Source organism: Durotheca rogersii (assembly GCF_024521655.1).
Source record: "Durotheca rogersii strain YMJ 92031201 chromosome Unknown GGS23scaffold_4, whole genome shotgun sequence".
In the NCBI taxonomy this organism is placed as follows: Eukaryota; Fungi; Ascomycota; class Sordariomycetes; order Xylariales; family Xylariaceae; genus Durotheca; species Durotheca rogersii.
In genome coordinates, this window is record NW_026251235.1 from 1,353,146 (window position 1) to 1,369,836 (window position 16,691).

At 55.6% G+C, this 16,691-nt stretch overlaps 4 protein-coding genes across 4 annotated transcripts; 2 read left to right on the forward strand and 2 right to left on the reverse strand.

Annotated features, from left to right (window-relative positions):
• Positions 1 to 560: 560 nt before the first annotated feature.
• GGS23DRAFT_364536 (uncharacterized protein) lies at positions 561 to 2,835 on the forward strand. The gene is made up of 4 exons (XM_051513283.1): positions 561 to 956; positions 1,021 to 1,234; positions 1,286 to 1,671; positions 1,752 to 2,835. The coding sequence occupies exons 1-4, from the start codon at positions 702 to 704 to the stop codon at positions 2,403 to 2,405; spliced, it is 1,509 nt and encodes a 502-aa protein (XP_051374728.1). The 5' UTR covers positions 561 to 701; the 3' UTR covers positions 2,406 to 2,835.
• Positions 2,836 to 5,739: 2,904 nt separating this feature from the next.
• GGS23DRAFT_364637 (uncharacterized protein) lies at positions 5,740 to 7,441 on the forward strand. Its single transcript, XM_051513284.1, has 2 exons — positions 5,740 to 6,779; positions 6,888 to 7,441. The coding sequence occupies exons 1-2, from the start codon at positions 5,987 to 5,989 to the stop codon at positions 7,307 to 7,309; spliced, it is 1,215 nt and encodes a 404-aa protein (XP_051374729.1). The 5' UTR covers positions 5,740 to 5,986; the 3' UTR covers positions 7,310 to 7,441.
• A 578-nt stretch (positions 7,442 to 8,019) lies between these two features.
• On the reverse strand, positions 8,020 to 10,000 carry GGS23DRAFT_364711 (uncharacterized protein). The gene is made up of 3 exons (XM_051513285.1): positions 9,203 to 10,000; positions 8,521 to 9,130; positions 8,020 to 8,450 (listed from the first exon to the last, which is right to left on the reverse strand). Exons 1-3 carry the CDS (start codon positions 9,797 to 9,799, stop codon positions 8,224 to 8,226), a joined length of 1,434 nt encoding a protein of 477 aa, XP_051374730.1. The 5' UTR covers positions 9,800 to 10,000; the 3' UTR covers positions 8,020 to 8,223.
• A 1,824-nt stretch (positions 10,001 to 11,824) lies between these two features.
• GGS23DRAFT_594176 (Hira-domain-containing protein) lies at positions 11,825 to 15,127 on the reverse strand (the record flags this gene model as incomplete). The annotated part of the gene is made up of 4 exons (XM_051518122.1): positions 11,825 to 11,928; positions 12,000 to 14,897; positions 14,955 to 15,029; positions 15,091 to 15,127. 4 exons carry the CDS (start codon positions 15,125 to 15,127, stop codon positions 11,825 to 11,827), a joined length of 3,114 nt encoding a protein of 1,037 aa, XP_051374731.1.
• Positions 15,128 to 16,691: the final 1,564 nt, after the last annotated feature.

Sequence of the window (16,691 nt, forward strand, 5' to 3'; positions counted from 1 at the left end):
AGGGACAAGGCAGGGCGATGGCTAAGCAACAACAAATCGGCTAATATCCTGCCCGTCTCCCTATGTAGTATCCTTGCTCGGCGTTGTGTTGTGACCTTGCGGCAATATCGGTTGGACGCGTTGCTCCCCGCGGCTGAGAGCCACCGTTAGCATGTTCCTCAGGCGGTCATCGTGTCTGGCCGCCTAGTCGACCAGATATTTGTCGTGGATGTAAATGCCTAAGGTCGTATTAGGTGCTGCGGAGGCAACCCGCCTACGGCTGGTAGGAGGGTCGCACGTTCCTGCGTCCGCTTCAAAATAGAACCACGAGGAGGGCGCGTGTGAAACAAGCGAGGCAGGGGATAAGCAGGATTGCCATGCGACTCCAGTGGGCTGGTTCGGGTATCCGGCGAGAGAGAGGGCTTCAGCTGGCGCCCCATCCGATTATCGAACAAGCCTCGTCACTTCATCAGCTGAACCTGGTCGAGCTAGCCATCGACTGAGTTCAGTTGTTATGATGAAGGATCGTGGGAAATGCGCCGCAGCCAGGAGATGGCTCTGCCACGAGGAGGCACCCGTGGAATATTCCCCGGTGAAGGGTCCGTCGGGAAAAACACATATATTCGCGGCATCTCGTCGCGTGTCTTGATAGTTGCGTTTCCCGTTCCTCACAAGCGCCAACCTTCCACGCCTCTTCGAGTTGCTCTATTCAGCCCAGAGCCATGGTTGCCTCTACTTTCGTTCCGTCGCTGATCGCGCTGTCGTCGGCCGCCTCGGCGGTCGCTAGCGTCATTAAGCCGCCGCGCTTCGTCCATGTCGAGCGCCAAGAGGCAGGATGGCCCGGTTTGATCGCTACCTCCGTGATCAACGAGACCTCGTCCAAATTTGCCTCGAAAGTTGCGCGATGGTCCTCCTACGAGGCGCCGACCTTCGACTTCGTCTTCATTCCCGAGACGGAGGCAGAGCTGTCCGCTGGTGTGCGTATTGCCTGTTTCCCGCGCAGGGGGGTGACCAAGGGTTCCTAAGCTGACAAACAACCAGCTTCAATACTTGACGAGCCAGAACATCCCGTTCTTGACCAAGTCGGGTGGCCACGGCTACTCGACCACCCTTCGCCAGATCCAGGATGGTGTCCTGATCAACATGGAGAAGTTCAACTACTCCAGGGTCGACGACGACTTCACCGCCACCATCGGCACCGGTGCCACTTTTAACGACATGGTGTATACCATTGGCACGGCCGGGCGGGAAACAAGTCAGTATAACATCCAAGACAGTCGACGAAGGAGAAGTTAACACCTCGTAGCTGTTGGGTCCTGCCCCTGCGTCGGTGTTACCGGTGCCACTCTCGGCGGTGGCGTCGGACGGTTACAGGGACTACACGGCTTGGCGAGCGATGCCGTCCGCAAGGTCCGCCTGGCGCTTTGGAATGGCACCATCATCGAGGCCTCCGACAACGTTAACGCGGACCTCTTTTGGGGGATACGCGGCGCCGGCCAGAACTTCGGTGTGGTCATCGAGACGACCTTCGAGACGTTCCCAGCCACGAATGGTGGCTTGCACTACGAGGCACAGATGACTTTCAACATCAGCTCCTTGGGGGACGTCATCGACACGTTGAATTCTCTGCTTCCGCTCGATCCGGGCTTGGCGATAGTAACCATCGTTGCGGCGGATCCTGCCACTCTCGAGGTAAGCAACTCTCCGTTACACGGCGGGATCCTGAAGGATGCGCGACGAGCCAGCGGCTAACTCGCTCGTTCTCTGTGTAGCCCGCTCTTTTGGTGAACTTGGTTTTCGCCGGGCCTGAGGCCAAGGGAAAGCAGCTCGCGAAGCCGTTCATCGACCTGAGCACCTCCACCGTCGAGTCACTGCTTACGTGGGTGGACCTGCCGACCAAGGGGGCTGGCGGTTTCAACAATGTGCAGTGCATTAAGGGGCGGCGCAACAGCCTGTACGGGCTGACCCAGAAGGTGATCGACAGAGACTCGGTGCTCGAGATGGCCGAGGACTTCGACGCGCTGGTGCAGGCCAACCCGGCGCTCAGCTCCAGCGCGTTCCTGGTCGAGTCGTTCGGCGTGCAGGCCATCGACGCGCTGCCGGACAATTTCTCAGCCTTCCCCCACCGCGGCCGCCTCGATCACTTCTTCGAGATCCTCGTCTCGTACGAGGACGACGCGGTGGCGCAGGTCGGAAACGACTGGGCCGTGAGCTGGCGCGACCACTTCCGGAAGCCGGAAATCTCCGGCTACGACACGGTGGTGGTGTACCAAAACTACGGCCACGGCGACGAGGCGCCCTCGGTCTTGTACGGATCCGCCAAATGGCGACAGAAGCGCCTGACCTCTCTGAAGAACCGCTTCGATCCTCACAACGTCTTCGGCGCCTACCACCCGATCCCTACGGCGCTCGCCGACTGGTCGTAGGGGATTGCTCTGGTTGTCGTCGATGCCAAGCATCGGTCTGTTAATTTGGATAGTGTAGAATTACCGTCATTTCTTTTTCATCGGGACTGCATACGATACTATTGCGGAGGGGCGCAGCGCTACAAGGCTGACGGAGTGGCGGTATAGGTGGTGGTAATTGTCATAGACATTGTTATTCAACTAGAACCAAATGTGCTTGTTGCGTCAGAGCCTGAGCCACCTGGGAAATACGAGAATTTGGGGGCGAGAACAGGGGCTTTAATCATAAAGGGATACAATCTTATCGATGTCTTGCATCAAAGGCAAATTGTTCAGCCTTAATACTACGTTGTACGGCATTCGGTTAGGTTAGGTACCCAACCTAGGTACCTACCTAGGCAGGTGGGCTAGGTACCAATCGCACTCCATCATGTAGGTACCTAGCTACCCCCTAGGCATCGATATAAGACGCGATAAGTACCCAACTTAGGGTGCGTAATGCACCTGGGTAGCATCCCTGACCTAAACAGGTACCTAAGGTACCTACTCGCGATATGTACGCACCGGAATTCGGAATTAGGGGTTTCTTTTTCCCTGCGGCTGACATAATGCGACCCGATACCACGTAGGTACCTACCACTCAAGCACTTATTGGCTCCCCGCTCCGCGGTCGTCTCCAGTATAAGAGAATCCTGCGCCTCTTCCTCCGTTTCTATCCTCTGCGTGACTGACCTATCCCGTCCCGAGGCCATTGGCCCTCTCGGTCTTGACAGCGGGCGGCTCTCGTCATAGCGCCGATCGTGGACAGCGTTACGGGGGGGGAGGGGGGTGTGGATAAAATTCTCGCAACCAGGCCTGGTTCGATACGCCTCAAGGTACCTGACGTAGAGCTACCTAAGCTGCAAAAAGCGATAGCTTGGGGCCCAGGCGCGGACAAAAGACCCTAGGGGATCTCTCCTCCATGTGCCTACGGCATATAGGGGTGGGACGGGCGGTATCAAAGGGGTACCTAGCGGTGGGCAATGCCGTCGCAGGAACTTGGCGAGGTGCCACGTCGCGTCCACGAACCCTCAGGTAACTTGGAGGCATCCCCAGGGACCTGCCCTCACGGCTTACTATAAGCAGCACCGCTTACTACTATGCATAACCAGACCGTCCCCCGCTTAGCGCTACGATTTTCTTATAAAGCGGGTCGGTGTCGGGATCATGATGCATATGTAATGCCACTTGGCTCGCGTCACGTGATGACAAAAAACTATTCATCTGCCTGTACCTCCGACAGCGATCGGAGGTTTATAGGCTTGGACAACCTCACCGCTATACCCATGTATACTCGCACCCTTCCTACCAGACTTTCCAGCACGTATCCCGTTCTTATCTGACACGCTGTTCGTTCTCCTGTTCTGAGGCTAGGCTTACCCAAATGTTAGTCATCGTATTAGTCAAGCGAGTTACCTAGAGTGTCATTCGCGTCGCCACAATGTGAATCCCGCCCTCCTCCTTCTAGTCCCCCCTCCCGCAGCAGGGTACCGTCGAAATACCCAAGATATCGGGTCTGCGGCCGCAGCCAAGTCCTCTCCGCCCCCTCCTCATCCGGATCCCGTGGCTCTTGGTCCCTGCGTACATACACGAGAAGCGGTGTGCTCCCCGCTCATCAGCCCTAGCGATCGAACTGCATGCACGTATATCCCAACCTTGGCGAGGCCGCGTCGGACGCCGCACTGTGGGCGCGCAGTAAATCCAAAGGGGAGACGCGGCGCGAAATTCGCCTTTTCCTGCTGACCGTTTGTCGATCCAGGTGGGAAGACACACATCCTCGACGTGCTGGAAGGGAACCTTGCAGTTGGCATGGATCCGGATCCCCAAGGTAGGACCGGGCCCAGGTGGCTAGCGCCTGTCAAGAAGTCTCTGCCCAGACGGACCCGGCAATGGATGTGATTATACATATATGACGAGTATCAAGCCCGGGATATACATGGGCCCGCCACGTGCTGTGGTCGCATAGGTGTGATGCTCGCGTTTCGGTTGCTTGGCCGCACTCGTAAACTATTCCTGCGCCTCTAAGGGCATACTAGCACGATCGTAACCCGCCACCCGCTTCCGTGTGTCCAAGCTGGTTAATCTTAGCGCGTAGTCCCTACAAGCCTTGGGACGCTCCGGTCCGCGTTGCTTCGCCCAACACCGCGTCTCGCTTCCATCTACCCATCCTTCCTTCGTCGATGGATTACCTCCTTCGCCGTGGTCTCCGGGGTGGCCAGTGAAATAAATGGAGCGTCCACCGTGTCTTTCGACGAGGCTTCGATTTTCTTGGCTTCATCGCACCCAGCCAAGTTGACGATCCCGGCGTCCAGGGCCATGCTCCACCCTTTCACATAGGTAGTGGGCCTCGACCAACATGGGGTCGGCCATTTAGGAGCGTCGGGCCCGGCTACGAAATTGCTTCCACGACCGTGACCTCTTGCAACCGTGCTCCATACGTCCTAGAGAATCGACCATACTACGTACCTAGTAGGTATATTGGTACACGGATCGCTCAGAGTGACCGCATCCCATACCTACATACCCATCCCTGAACAATCCCGATACGTCGCCGATGGAGTGGGATGAGACGCCCACGGAGCCCTTGCTCTGGCATATACCTAGGTAGTATGCAGGCATATAAGAGTTGGCCTGGTATGTACTGAACGACAAGGGGGGTTCCTGCTGTCGCCATCCTATCCTCCGCCCTGGCTTGGGACGAACAGGTTATCAACCCATCACCGACTTCAGCCCTAGGCGTAGTGATCGGCTTACCAGAGAAATACAGAAGTTCCTATGACGCCAGTCTCGTGTTTACGCACGTAAGCTCAATATAGGAGATACGAAGAAGACTATCGACTGGATGTCGTGGAAATTTCGTCACGTAATAGCTTGGGAGCGGGATATTAACGGGAGAGACAAGGAGTATTGTTGCGTTGAGACGCTGATCCGCTGTTCCACTCCCACCGTGCTTCCTTACACAGAGACAAGGGGGGTTGCGAGTGAAACCATGCCGTACACTACTAAATGGAAACCAGAGTGTTACCTAAGGAGGATGTGTCAACACAGGAATCTGGGTGGGGGGGGGAGGAAGAAGTCCGTATAACTTCAGGGTCTGCCTGTCTTCCGTCGAGTCGAGCCAGGGCTTTCGCCGTCGTGGCCAATCCACCGCTTCAGACATTCTACGCCCTTATCGTGCGGCTGCCGTCCTGCTATACTCATAGACGAGTGCTTGGCCCAAGTGACACATGCATGTCAGCAGCATCCCCGTAGGATTCGGAAGGATTGTAGGCCTACCCGAAACGTGGATGTACGCCAGGTCCAGCACCGTGAACAACCTTGATCCGGCCTTCGGCGCCCCGTGGCGATACGTAGAGAGAGTATGATTGGCTTCGCCCTGCTAGCGAGCTCTCTGCCTGCTGGTGGGAGAAGCGTAAGGGCGCGCAGGCGGCCCGTCCGCGTTCGTGCCCCGTCTGGCAGCGTGGTAGCGCCGAGGCGGACGGATACAATAATAGTCATTGGAGCCTCCGCACCGTCGACAAATCTGGGAGAGCTCTCCTGGTGCTCGCCGAGGCACACACACAATGTCTTTTGTCAACGGCAAGGTGGTCAAGTTCCGCGCGTCCTGCGATGCTTGCAACGAGTCCAAAGTCCGGTGTAGCCAGACGAAACCCCAATGCGGGCGGTGCGCCAAGCAGGGAATCGAGTGCATATACGGCCTGTCGCGACGGAGCCACCGGACCGCCCCACGCGTCGGCGTGTCTCAGTCGGCCCAGGCCCTGCACAGTTTCCTCTCCCGCGACGCTCAGCGGTTTTTCGACACCGCCGCCGCTGTTCCGACCTCTGGGTCCAACGCCAGCTCGTCTTCGGCGTCGACCTGTTCCGCAGCGGGCGGAAGCGGTATGGATAGGGAAAGGCTCGCGGGAGGAGCCGCCGCCGAGGCCGCTTCGCAACTCGCAGCCGCGTTTCGTGAACACGAGGCTGCCGCAACGGCAGCCGAAAGGGACCACCCAAGCTCCGCCGATCTAATTCCGAACTTCGACTTGGCGTTCGATCCGCTGAACGATCTCCCCACGACCTCCAGCCACTTACTCGACCATTCCTTGTCGGCCCCGAGTTTAAGCCCCACGCTTACCGGTGGTGACAGTCACGACGACTTCTTCGGTTCTCTAGTACACGACGAATCGCAGAGCCCCGCCGATGGTCGTTCGTGTAATTGCAATTACCTCGTCGTCAAGCAGTTGCTTTTGCTGCCTCTGCTGTCGGAAGAAGAAAACGGCGCCTTAGATGCCGAGTTCGGGCAATTAAAGCATGCAGTTAATGTCTGCGAGGAATGCATAAGTTGTCCTTGCACGTCCCAGGATGAGATTTCTCTACGTACGAGATAACCCTTACTTCTCCTCCCTCTCCTCTCTGCCACGACTTGTGGGAGAGAAAAAAAAAAGGTCTGTAAGACGAGCACGATTTTAATAATTTGCCTTACAGTAACTACCAGTATACTTATCGGCCGCATTATCGAAGGCTTCGACGCCTTTATGGGGAGGGCCAATCCAGTAATTGGCCCTAGCCACTCCGACACTCCGGGTGGCGCTGGCGATGGAGTCCCGAGGATGTCTTGGGGCGCTCTACAGATCGAGCCGGACGAGGAGGTTGAACTGAAGCAACACATGTGGCTCATACAGCTTCGGAAGCTTCAGAGGGTGATAAAAAAGCTAGGCACAGCAGTCAGCCGGTTGGGAGGCGCTCAGGTAAACGGTAACTCTGCCCACATCATGACCTGCCAATGTATACACATATGGCTAGTGCAGAAGGCAGAGACTTTACAGGAAAGTTATCAAAACGTTAACGGAGCTAAGGAACCATTATCTCGGCAGGCCACGAGCGCCATGGACAAGACAAAACCATAGTTAACATAGAAGACGATTTGGCTAAGGGCTAGGCGTACGTAGCTCTCAGCGGCTTACGATAGATATTAGACTGCGTCATCCCTGGCGGGTTTGATATTGCTAGGGCCGAACCTAGGCAGGGATAAACAGGCCTATACTCATAGATTTAAACACGAAATTAGTTAAGAAGTATTAAATTTTACAAAAAGGACAAGCGGCGGCAGCAGCAGAGAGTATGTTTAGAAAGAACATGTTGCCAAGACCCGAGGATACGATGCTCGCCACTTTCAGTCCATGGAGCGTGTACTGTGTTTGCAGTATTACAGAATATAGGGAAACCAGCTAATCCCGGCCTCGATTCAGGGAAAAAGAAATCTGTATTGGTTTTGGGCTTCCTATCCGGAGTACATACATGCCGTCCATACAGCGACCATCAAGGCGTGGCGCACTTGCGCGTATGCGCCGGCAATTGGGTTTCTGAAAATGCCGGAAACCGTAATCAAATTCAGCCAAGTCTTCGTAAGTGAGCTGAAAATAAGAAACCCTTGTCTGATAAATGGCCCTGTGCCTAGGACCACGGCCGTGACTGCAGTTGTTGGCGATTACCCCTTTTCCCCAGAGTCGATGCCAATGGCCCTCTTGACATCCAATGTACAGGCGCGCATATGTCGGGAAGGGGGACAATCAGTGCTGCCTGTGCCGTAACCTAGGGTCCGTCAATCAATAGTGGTACAATGTGTCGAAAGTCGAGCATCGTTATATGCTTAGGCTGATTGGACAATCCATGATTATCCGTGGGATTCCGAATTGGGGGGATCTGTGATGCAGTGGTAGATCTGTCATCTGTTGGCCGTACGCAACAGATAGCTCAAGAAGGGGCAAAAATGGAACCTTAGCTGCCGGAATCATCTCACCTTACTAGTTGAAGTGCCGCCTTACTCTGCACCCATGTCGAGCTGGATGGGCAGATATAGCTTATCGTTACCGACTTGAAGCCAAGACAATAGCTTTCCTAAGACCCAAATGATGGCAGAACACGCAGTAAAACGAATGGTGGTATGATAGGTGAAAGCGCGCGACGCGCTCTTCTCGGAGTTGGTTATCCAATGAGCCACCAGGAATGCTGCAGTCACCATAAATCCTAGAGAGATACTCTGCGTGGCTATTGAAATCAGAGATTGGTTCCTCTCCTTGCAAGTCTTTCATTGCCACCCCCTAAACTGCAAACTTACCGGTGGAATCCAAGAGGTGCCATGGGCTATAACATTTTGCCCTGGACTGTGTGGAGTTAGTTTTATCGCTGCCCACGGTAGTACGGCCACTACGGAGACCAGGAACTGCCCCCTGTCGCTCCAAGTCTTTGGCAATCATATCCCATTGATGGTGCTGGTGGGAGAATGTGTCGCAAGGCCCAAAGACTAGGGTCTGGATCTCAAGCGTATCGAGGGTTGCGATGTCGGCTTGCTGATCAGCCACCCCAAGCTCACGGGTACTCTCTGGTGCTTCGAGCATTAGCTGTCTCCGGGATGTGCTTTGTTCGTAAGTACTATAAGCATAACCAACGTCGTTAAGATACCAGATACGAGCCTCGGGATACCCTCGAATTTGAAGTGCGTTAATGGGGCACTCAGGTTTCGCTTGTATGTTTCTGAACAACCAAGTTCCAGTTTCGGACCACAAGCTCTGACCGTGACGCTGTTTTCGCAACGTCCTGTGGCGATGGAGGGAATTCTCGACGCCTTCCTGGGGGGAGTGAGTAGGTTGAATACTGTCGAAGAAGGTGGTGATTCTATCTGAGGTTGATGGACTCCATCCATGACTGAACGTTCGAGGGGATCCGGGCTATAATAAAAAGTGTGCATCAGCTCAAGTACAGCAATACATCAACTGATTTGAGATAGGAAGATGCCTTACAGCTGGTTGGACCTGCCATAGCTGATGATATCCTGCAAGATGTTTCTCTAGAACTATCTTGCTGAAGCCTTGGCTGTGCTCCTTCCTTTTCGGGGATGACGCCGTATTAACACTGCTGGCATCTGTTAATTTATAGCTAGTATTGGACTGCGTGTATACACGGGGGTCCTCCGGGATGACCTTGAAGAAACACGGCATGGCCGAAGCCCTAGTGACAGCAGCTTGAAAATCAGCCGGGAATTGGTGGGAGTCGAAGAAGATCCAGTTGAAGGTATCAATGTCGAGGTCGTTCAATCGAGCTTGTACCTGGACCACGCTTGCGATCATATCGTCAAGGTCCAGGCCCTTGGTGATGGTGAAGAAGGCATTGCCAGCCTGTTTATTGCCAAAAAGCTGAAAATGGGCGAACTGCAAACCCCAAGTGGATAGCTGCGCGTAGGGATCGTGGGTTCGTCGGTCCACTTCCCAGGAGGTGAATTCGACGGGGGCACATGGAAGTGCTGCGTCTGATAGGTCTGTGATCTGCTTCTGCTGAGCAGTGTATCTCATGATACCCATCAAGAACCAACCACAGAAGATAATTACAAAGAATACCATGGTCTTGAAAGCAGAGAAGAATCTTGATAGAGCAGAATATAATTAACGGGTAGCATTTCCTTTGGACAGGGACTCCGACATACCTCTTGTTAGCTTGATGGTTTCCTGTGGAGGGGGCATCCAGTGGAGATCCGGCATTAGCTTGAACGCCATCCATGTCGCCCATATCGTTCCTATCGCCTACAGAGGAGGCCGAAGAGGGAGGCAACTCGGGAGTGGTGTCGGTTCGAGAGTTCTCCGTGGTAGATGGTGTCAACTGGGCTTCCTCCTTTCTCTTATCACGGCGCTGCTTCCGTCGGTGGGCGGCTTGTCGAGAGGCACGAGAAGGCATGGCGCCTTTGAGCTGCACACGCAGGATTAGAAGCACTGCACAGAGAGGGGTATCTCAAGACGAGAGAAGCGTGAACGGGCGAGTGTGAGGTGACTCAACCTTGACTGACTATATCTGGCGTTTGTCTGAGGGGACAAGACGAAGAATTGCACAACCGTGACTGCGAGGCCCGTCAGGCAAAGTCACGGAACAAACACTCGGAGGTCTGAGGTGAGTGTGCTGTTTCAGTGTCACTTGACGGACAAATGACGACGAGAATCACGGCCGCAAATGGTTTGTACGCCTAGGGTGAATAGGCTGGGCTCTGGGGTCCAGATGGTTTCGGAAGAGAGGCTCAGGGAGATAGGTAGGTAGGTGCATGGGTATGCGGATGCAGGGATGTTGTTAGGGGTAGGGGACGCGACAAAAGAGGCAGAGAGGTGGCGGAGAGCATGGAAAGAGGGTGTGTGAAAGAGAGAGAGAAAGGAGGGGGGGGGCGGATGGGCTGTGGGCAAGCAGAGGTAGAAAGAGCGGAGGAGGTGTAGACGAGGCCGATAAGGAGAGAAGCAGTGACGCTGTTGCTGTGATGTTGCTGAGGGAAGCCTCGTGAGTGCCATGTGTAGGAGGCAGGCAGGTTACGTACCCGAAGTACTTGAGGTGGTAGATCACAAGATTAGGACACGCCGTACAGACTCGGTACGCCCTAGAAACAGACAGACAGACAGACAGACAGACAGACAGACAGACAGACAGACAGACAGACAGACAGACAGACAGAGAGAGAGAGAGAAGATGGCATAGATGCCCTAGGTACCTCCGGATATACTGCAGCCGTGGCCGTAGCAGTAGCAGTGCCTGAGCTGGTCACCATCCTCGGTCAGGTCCATGTACTAGACACCATAGTCCTGAGATACCTTCTATGCTAGGTACACGAGGCGGGTGTACCGCCTCCGGCCCAGCAGGTTACAGTATACAGCCGGGCGTACGGGGCGGATACATCAGGTCCTGCAGAGGATACCACCTCAGATAGAGACGAGGGTAGGAACATGCGTATGTAGCCTGGTACCTGTAGGCCTGGAAAGTTTGGCACATGGCAAGGGAAACCGCCAGTGCGCAAAGTCGACCCTTCCAGGATTGCTCGGTACCTGGCCTCGTGCGACTTCTCTGAGAATCTGTAGTTGCCTAGGGAATCATCCACAAGCAAACCTGCCCCAGCCAGGTGCCAAACCCGCCACCACCTGGGTTGCTGCTTACCACACCGCAACTGTGTGCTATGGAAACACCGCCCTCCCTCCCAAGCTCGTCCCGGACCGTCCACTGTCCCGTCCTACTGAGCCGCTAGGTGCCGCCCCGGTCAAGGCCAGTTGGTGGGCCAGCCTATGGCGACGCCATCGACGACGCCATCGACGACGCCGGCCCCGACCAGGGGGATCTACCCACTTGTCCCTATTGATGTCTGCCGTTGGCGTCTCTGCTGGCGTCTGAATCCGCCTGTGGGACAAACTAGAGCATGTTTCCCCTGCGTGGGAGAATGCGAGGTGCGGTCATGGGTTGCCGGTTGCTGCCATTGATTCCGGCTATGGTATAATTATTATAGTCACTACGACTGGTTTCGTTCGACACTCCAACGCCGGCCGCCCCAACTCCCACCCGATGAGGGTCGGGGTGATATTAACCTACCGCGCCCTCCCGAACATAGATTCCCCTGCGGAAAATCACGTCTCCACTGCCATCGCGTCGCCGACCGTGTCGTCCTCCAGTGTCAGGTCAAGGACCCGCGCGTATTGTACAGTCAGCCTCTGGAGTTCCCTAAATTTTCCTGTTCGGGGGTTAGCAGCTGGCAGCGTGGGCGGGTGCCAGGCGGGGCAGCCCGGCAATAGAGAAACGTACCCAAGATCATGACCACCCCTTTTAGCAGCTCCTTCCGGTCCCAGCCGCAGAGGTCGTCGTCTGTACTGAACCACCCCTTCCCCCCCTTCTTCTCCTCCAGCACGCCGCCGACCAAGCTGTTCAGGAGCTCCTCCACTTTACCCCGGTGGCCTTCAGCACCAATTCGCTTAGCGTACATGTACAGGTATAGCCGGAACTCGTCCTTCGACTGCAGCTGCATGGCCCCGGAGATGCGGTTCTCCAGGTGAGCAATGCTAACGCTGGACTCGAAGGTCTCGAAGCCGTCTCGAGAGAGCAAGGTCTTGATGAGGCGTTGCAAGGTGAACGCCCTCCCCTTAAGCAGGAACTCGTTCGTCGTGTGGCGTTCCAGGAAGGGGATGATGCCGGCCGAGACGGTGGCCCCGTCGCCCTGGCCGTCCTTGGGGGACACCGCGCCGACCGCTGTAGACTGGAGTGCGCCGACCGAGGAGTCGTTACTGTTCCAGTACTGGCTACCCACTGCCCACCACGGCTCGGACAGCCGCTGCCAGGTGTACATGCTTGGCGAGTAGTAGTATCCGTCGCCGTTGGTGAGGGTCACCACGATGTATCCGTTGGAGTTCAAGTGCGCAGAGGTGACCCCGGGGGCCGGCATGGCCCCGTGGGGCTGGAGGGAGCTGATGGCGATCTCTAGGATGGGCGCGAGCGATACGGGAGGGTGTGGTGAGGAGAGTGTATTGATGTTCCAGACGTAGCACATACCTGCCGCCGTGATGCAAAGCAGCCACCAATCGCGACACTCCAGAATCACCGGTTGCGACTCCAGCGTCATTGCATTGATCAATCGACGGCCGGCGGGTGTCCACGTATACAGGCTGCCGTCCTCGCACGCTGCTGCCCAGAACCTCCTGCTCCCCGTCACCAGGATGATGGCGCGCGGGAGGTAATCCTGCCAAACTAAAATGCCGCGTTTGGTGGCCGTAATGTGCGACGGATCCCGGATTGACGGGGGGTTTCTGGCTTCCAAGATGATGTTTTCGGGCACTCGAGATGCGTCTTCCGGCGTCGTGTCCTCGAGTAGAACACCCCGTTCTAGCGGACGGAGGATATGCGACCTTACTTTGGGCACAGCGAGGCGAACTTGGGCCATGGAGATACACGGATTGAGAACTGCGTTTCGGAGATAGTCGGGCGTCGGCACTAGCCCGTGTTTCGGAGGCTCGAGTGTCGCGGGTTCCAGACCTTCGACTCCATTCCGCATGATGGCTCTCGGTTCACCGGCTGCTCGTTTGCCCGGGTGTTCTTCATCCTCCTCACTTTCCGTCCAGATCGTCTTCCTTTTGTTGCCGAGGAGCATGGCCGCCAAGCCGCCTTCCGGGAGGCCGTCGTACGGTTTCGAAAGATCCAGTATCGTCTGCGGGGCGTCGTTCTGTGCGGCTTTTGAGCTGGATCCGACCAGCTGGCTCTGGGGGAGCGAAGACTGACCGGTACCCGACGACGAGATGAGCATCGGTGCTACTCGTTTCTTTCCGTCTTTGGTAAAGGTCACGCGGGATTTTAGCTCATTCATGCGCTGGGCCGTCTTGTCGGCCGATTCCTCCGACTGGCTCGCCTTCTCTTTCTCCGGTTGAGCATCTGCCTGCCCGCTGGCTGGCGGCGCACTTGGTGTCGCGGCGCCCGTCTTAGTACCATTAGTTGCAGGCTGTGCATCTTTCGGCAACGGGTGAAAATCGCCCATGAGAGCGCCCATCCTAGACTCGGCACCTCGCCGCTCTCCTTCCTTGCTATGGTTTTCGAGTTGCAGGCCATCGACGTCTTCGGCGATTCCCATAGCCTTTCTAGACGCGCCGTACTTGGAGAGTGCCTTATCAGTCTCCTCCAAGTTGGCCACCCAGCCCAATTCTCCAGTATCGAATTCGACCGCGACGATACCGCCGTCGAGGCTCGACGCGAACAGAATTTGTCCATCGGGGGTCCAGGCGAGGTCCGATATCGATTTCGCCGCCAGATCTTGCAGAATCACCACGGGCCGCGACGTGTTCGTGTTCCAGACGCTCAAGGTCTTGTCCTGTCCAGCAGACGCTATCACAGTGACCAAGGCTTCTCCCGATGAGTGGCCGTTAGACACACCGTTCTCCAGAGGCTTCTTGGTATGAAATAGCCTAGGCGAGAACATGCAGACTTCGGTCGGACCTTCGTGGCCGATCAGGTTGATCTCGTTATCCCATTTGTTACGTTCGATGATGGCCACCGAGCTTACAGGGCCATTGACAGCGTTGGCCGCTGCGATGTGGTTGCCGTCGGGAGACCACGAGCATCTCCGGAAGTACGTGGTTAGGGGTGAGGATTTGAAGGGGGCGTTTATGGTGGCCTCGAGCTGGAAATTATTCACCATATCATGCTGGGTCGCATTGGGGGCGGGCGGGGTGAAACGAAAAACTTTGATGGTGCGATCGTCGCTCGCCGTGGCGAAGAACTTGTTGGCTGGGTCGAAAGTGATACCTTTGACGTGACTTTGATGATTCCCTAGGACCTTCAGCTTCTCAAAAGTGTGTCCGGACCAAATGACAACCTTGGAATCTAGGCCGACGGAAACCAGGATCGAGCCGTCGTAAGACCAGGCTAGATCCTGGACATCGTTATCGTGCCCTATCAGTCGTCTGGAGGTCTTCCAATTCTCGACGGGTGGCGGCTCATTCGTCCCGAAGGGAGCGATGGTGGGCGGACCACTCTCCAGCTGATATATGCATATGATCTTATCGTCCGCACCTGACGCGAGATAGCGACCGCTGGGGGAGAATCGCACCGAGTGTATGGTACCGAGATGATGGCTCATATGGCAAAGCTGTCGAGGCTTCTTGTAAGAGGGGTCGTCGGCATGGTAGATCGACTCGGTGGACCAGACGCGGACGTGGCCATCTGCGTAGAAGGAAGATCGTCAACACACGAAAGGAGAGCGGATATCGCGAAGCATACCGCCACCTGCAGTTGCAAGTCTCTTGCCGTCGGGGGACACATGGCAGCTGTAGACCTCGAAATCTTTCTGCTCGCCTTCGGAAACGATTAGCCTCTGCGCCAGAACGGCCAGGAGGAGAGGTGGTGGGCGGATTACCTTTATGGCTCAGCCATGATGGCTTAATGATGCGCATGGTGATGGTAGGGTTGGTATTGCAATGCGCATGTCGGCATAGAATGGGTATTGGACGCGAGACGTATTTGACTGCTAGCAGATGGGCAACCAGGGAGAAGATGGAGGAGATGCGCGAGCTGAAAGGTTCTGGGACAGGTAAGTTTAATCGGATGTTGGATTAGATGTTCCCTGTCGCGACGCGGCTCGAGTCTTGAGCGGGGGTTATGTAATCCTCTTGGCAATAGGCGAACAGAGGTACCTTAGACACGCACACAGTACAGGCACCGGTCGGCTGATTGTCGCAGAGGCCCAGGTACCCGCCTAGGTACCTGCCTAGGTAGGTACTTGCTGCCTCTGCCAATCGCGCCCCTTCCAGAAGCGCGACAGAAGCGGTCACATCCTCCCTAAGGGTAATATGAGGTACATTGGCCTCGCGACAGGTTACCACGAGGAGGTAGGTACAGATACCGGATTGCCTTGTATCCAAAGAGACACAGGTACCTACCTACCTAGGTACCTACCTAGGTAAGTACGACGTATCGGAGACGCGCATATGCTTATGCACATACCTCCATAACCTAGGTTAGTCCCCTTACGTTGGGTACCAGATGAGCTAAATAACGAAGACTACCAAGCAGCGCTGGTAGGAATCGAACCTATCCTTCATTAAGTAACCTACTAATCTGTACCTGAGGTAGGTTACCTACCTCTACCTCTTGTTATGTACCTACCTATCTCTACGTCTATACACCGCTCCGATGAGGGCGGACCTTAAGACGAAACGGACGTTCCCACCGCTATGAACCGATTTACCTACTAGGTAGACATTTATACATCTCTTATAGACAGAGAAGATTCGATTCCTAAACCAGACAGCCCCGCAGCTGGGAATGCCGCAAACCCCTTACCCTCTTACCTAGGTGGAAAACCGGTAGAGATTTAGCAGGCATCGAAGCCGTTCTGTATCGTGAGCGAGACACGTCCGGTCGGTTAGCACGCACAATCGCGGGAATGATAGATCACTTACATCGACATACACACATATCTACGTACCTGCCTACCTACATATGCGGCCTCCCGTACCCTTGCCCACGACTTACCTAGTACGTACCCATACCCAGGTATGAGAGCCACCTCCGCACATGGGCGACGCACCGGCATCGCGCTAATGTTGAGCTTGGTAGAGGTAGGTAAGTAGGGGGAGGATGTCCGGGTGAGAGGTTCGTATGCTGCCGCCGAATCGACCGGATACCGTCAGCTCCATATCCGGCCTAGAGAACGGAAAAGTCTTAGCGCCCGGGCCCTGAGAGACACCTACCTAGATACCTTGGGTACCTTATAGTCCCGGTGCTTGCTCGAGTCCGACTACCCGTAGTTCCGGCGCCCGTACAGTCCTAGGTGCTCTGTAAAATAAAAGCTTTCAGAGTTGATATTCCGCAGTCAGCTAGGGAAGAAGTTCTTGTCTGTACGCGTAGGTTAGGTAGATTGTCGTCTTCGCTTCCCGGGATTAGACCCCTGCACGGGCCTAGAGTTGTCGATTCCCGGCCACACCCGTTGGGCGAAGGTATCCTGGAAAGTATCAG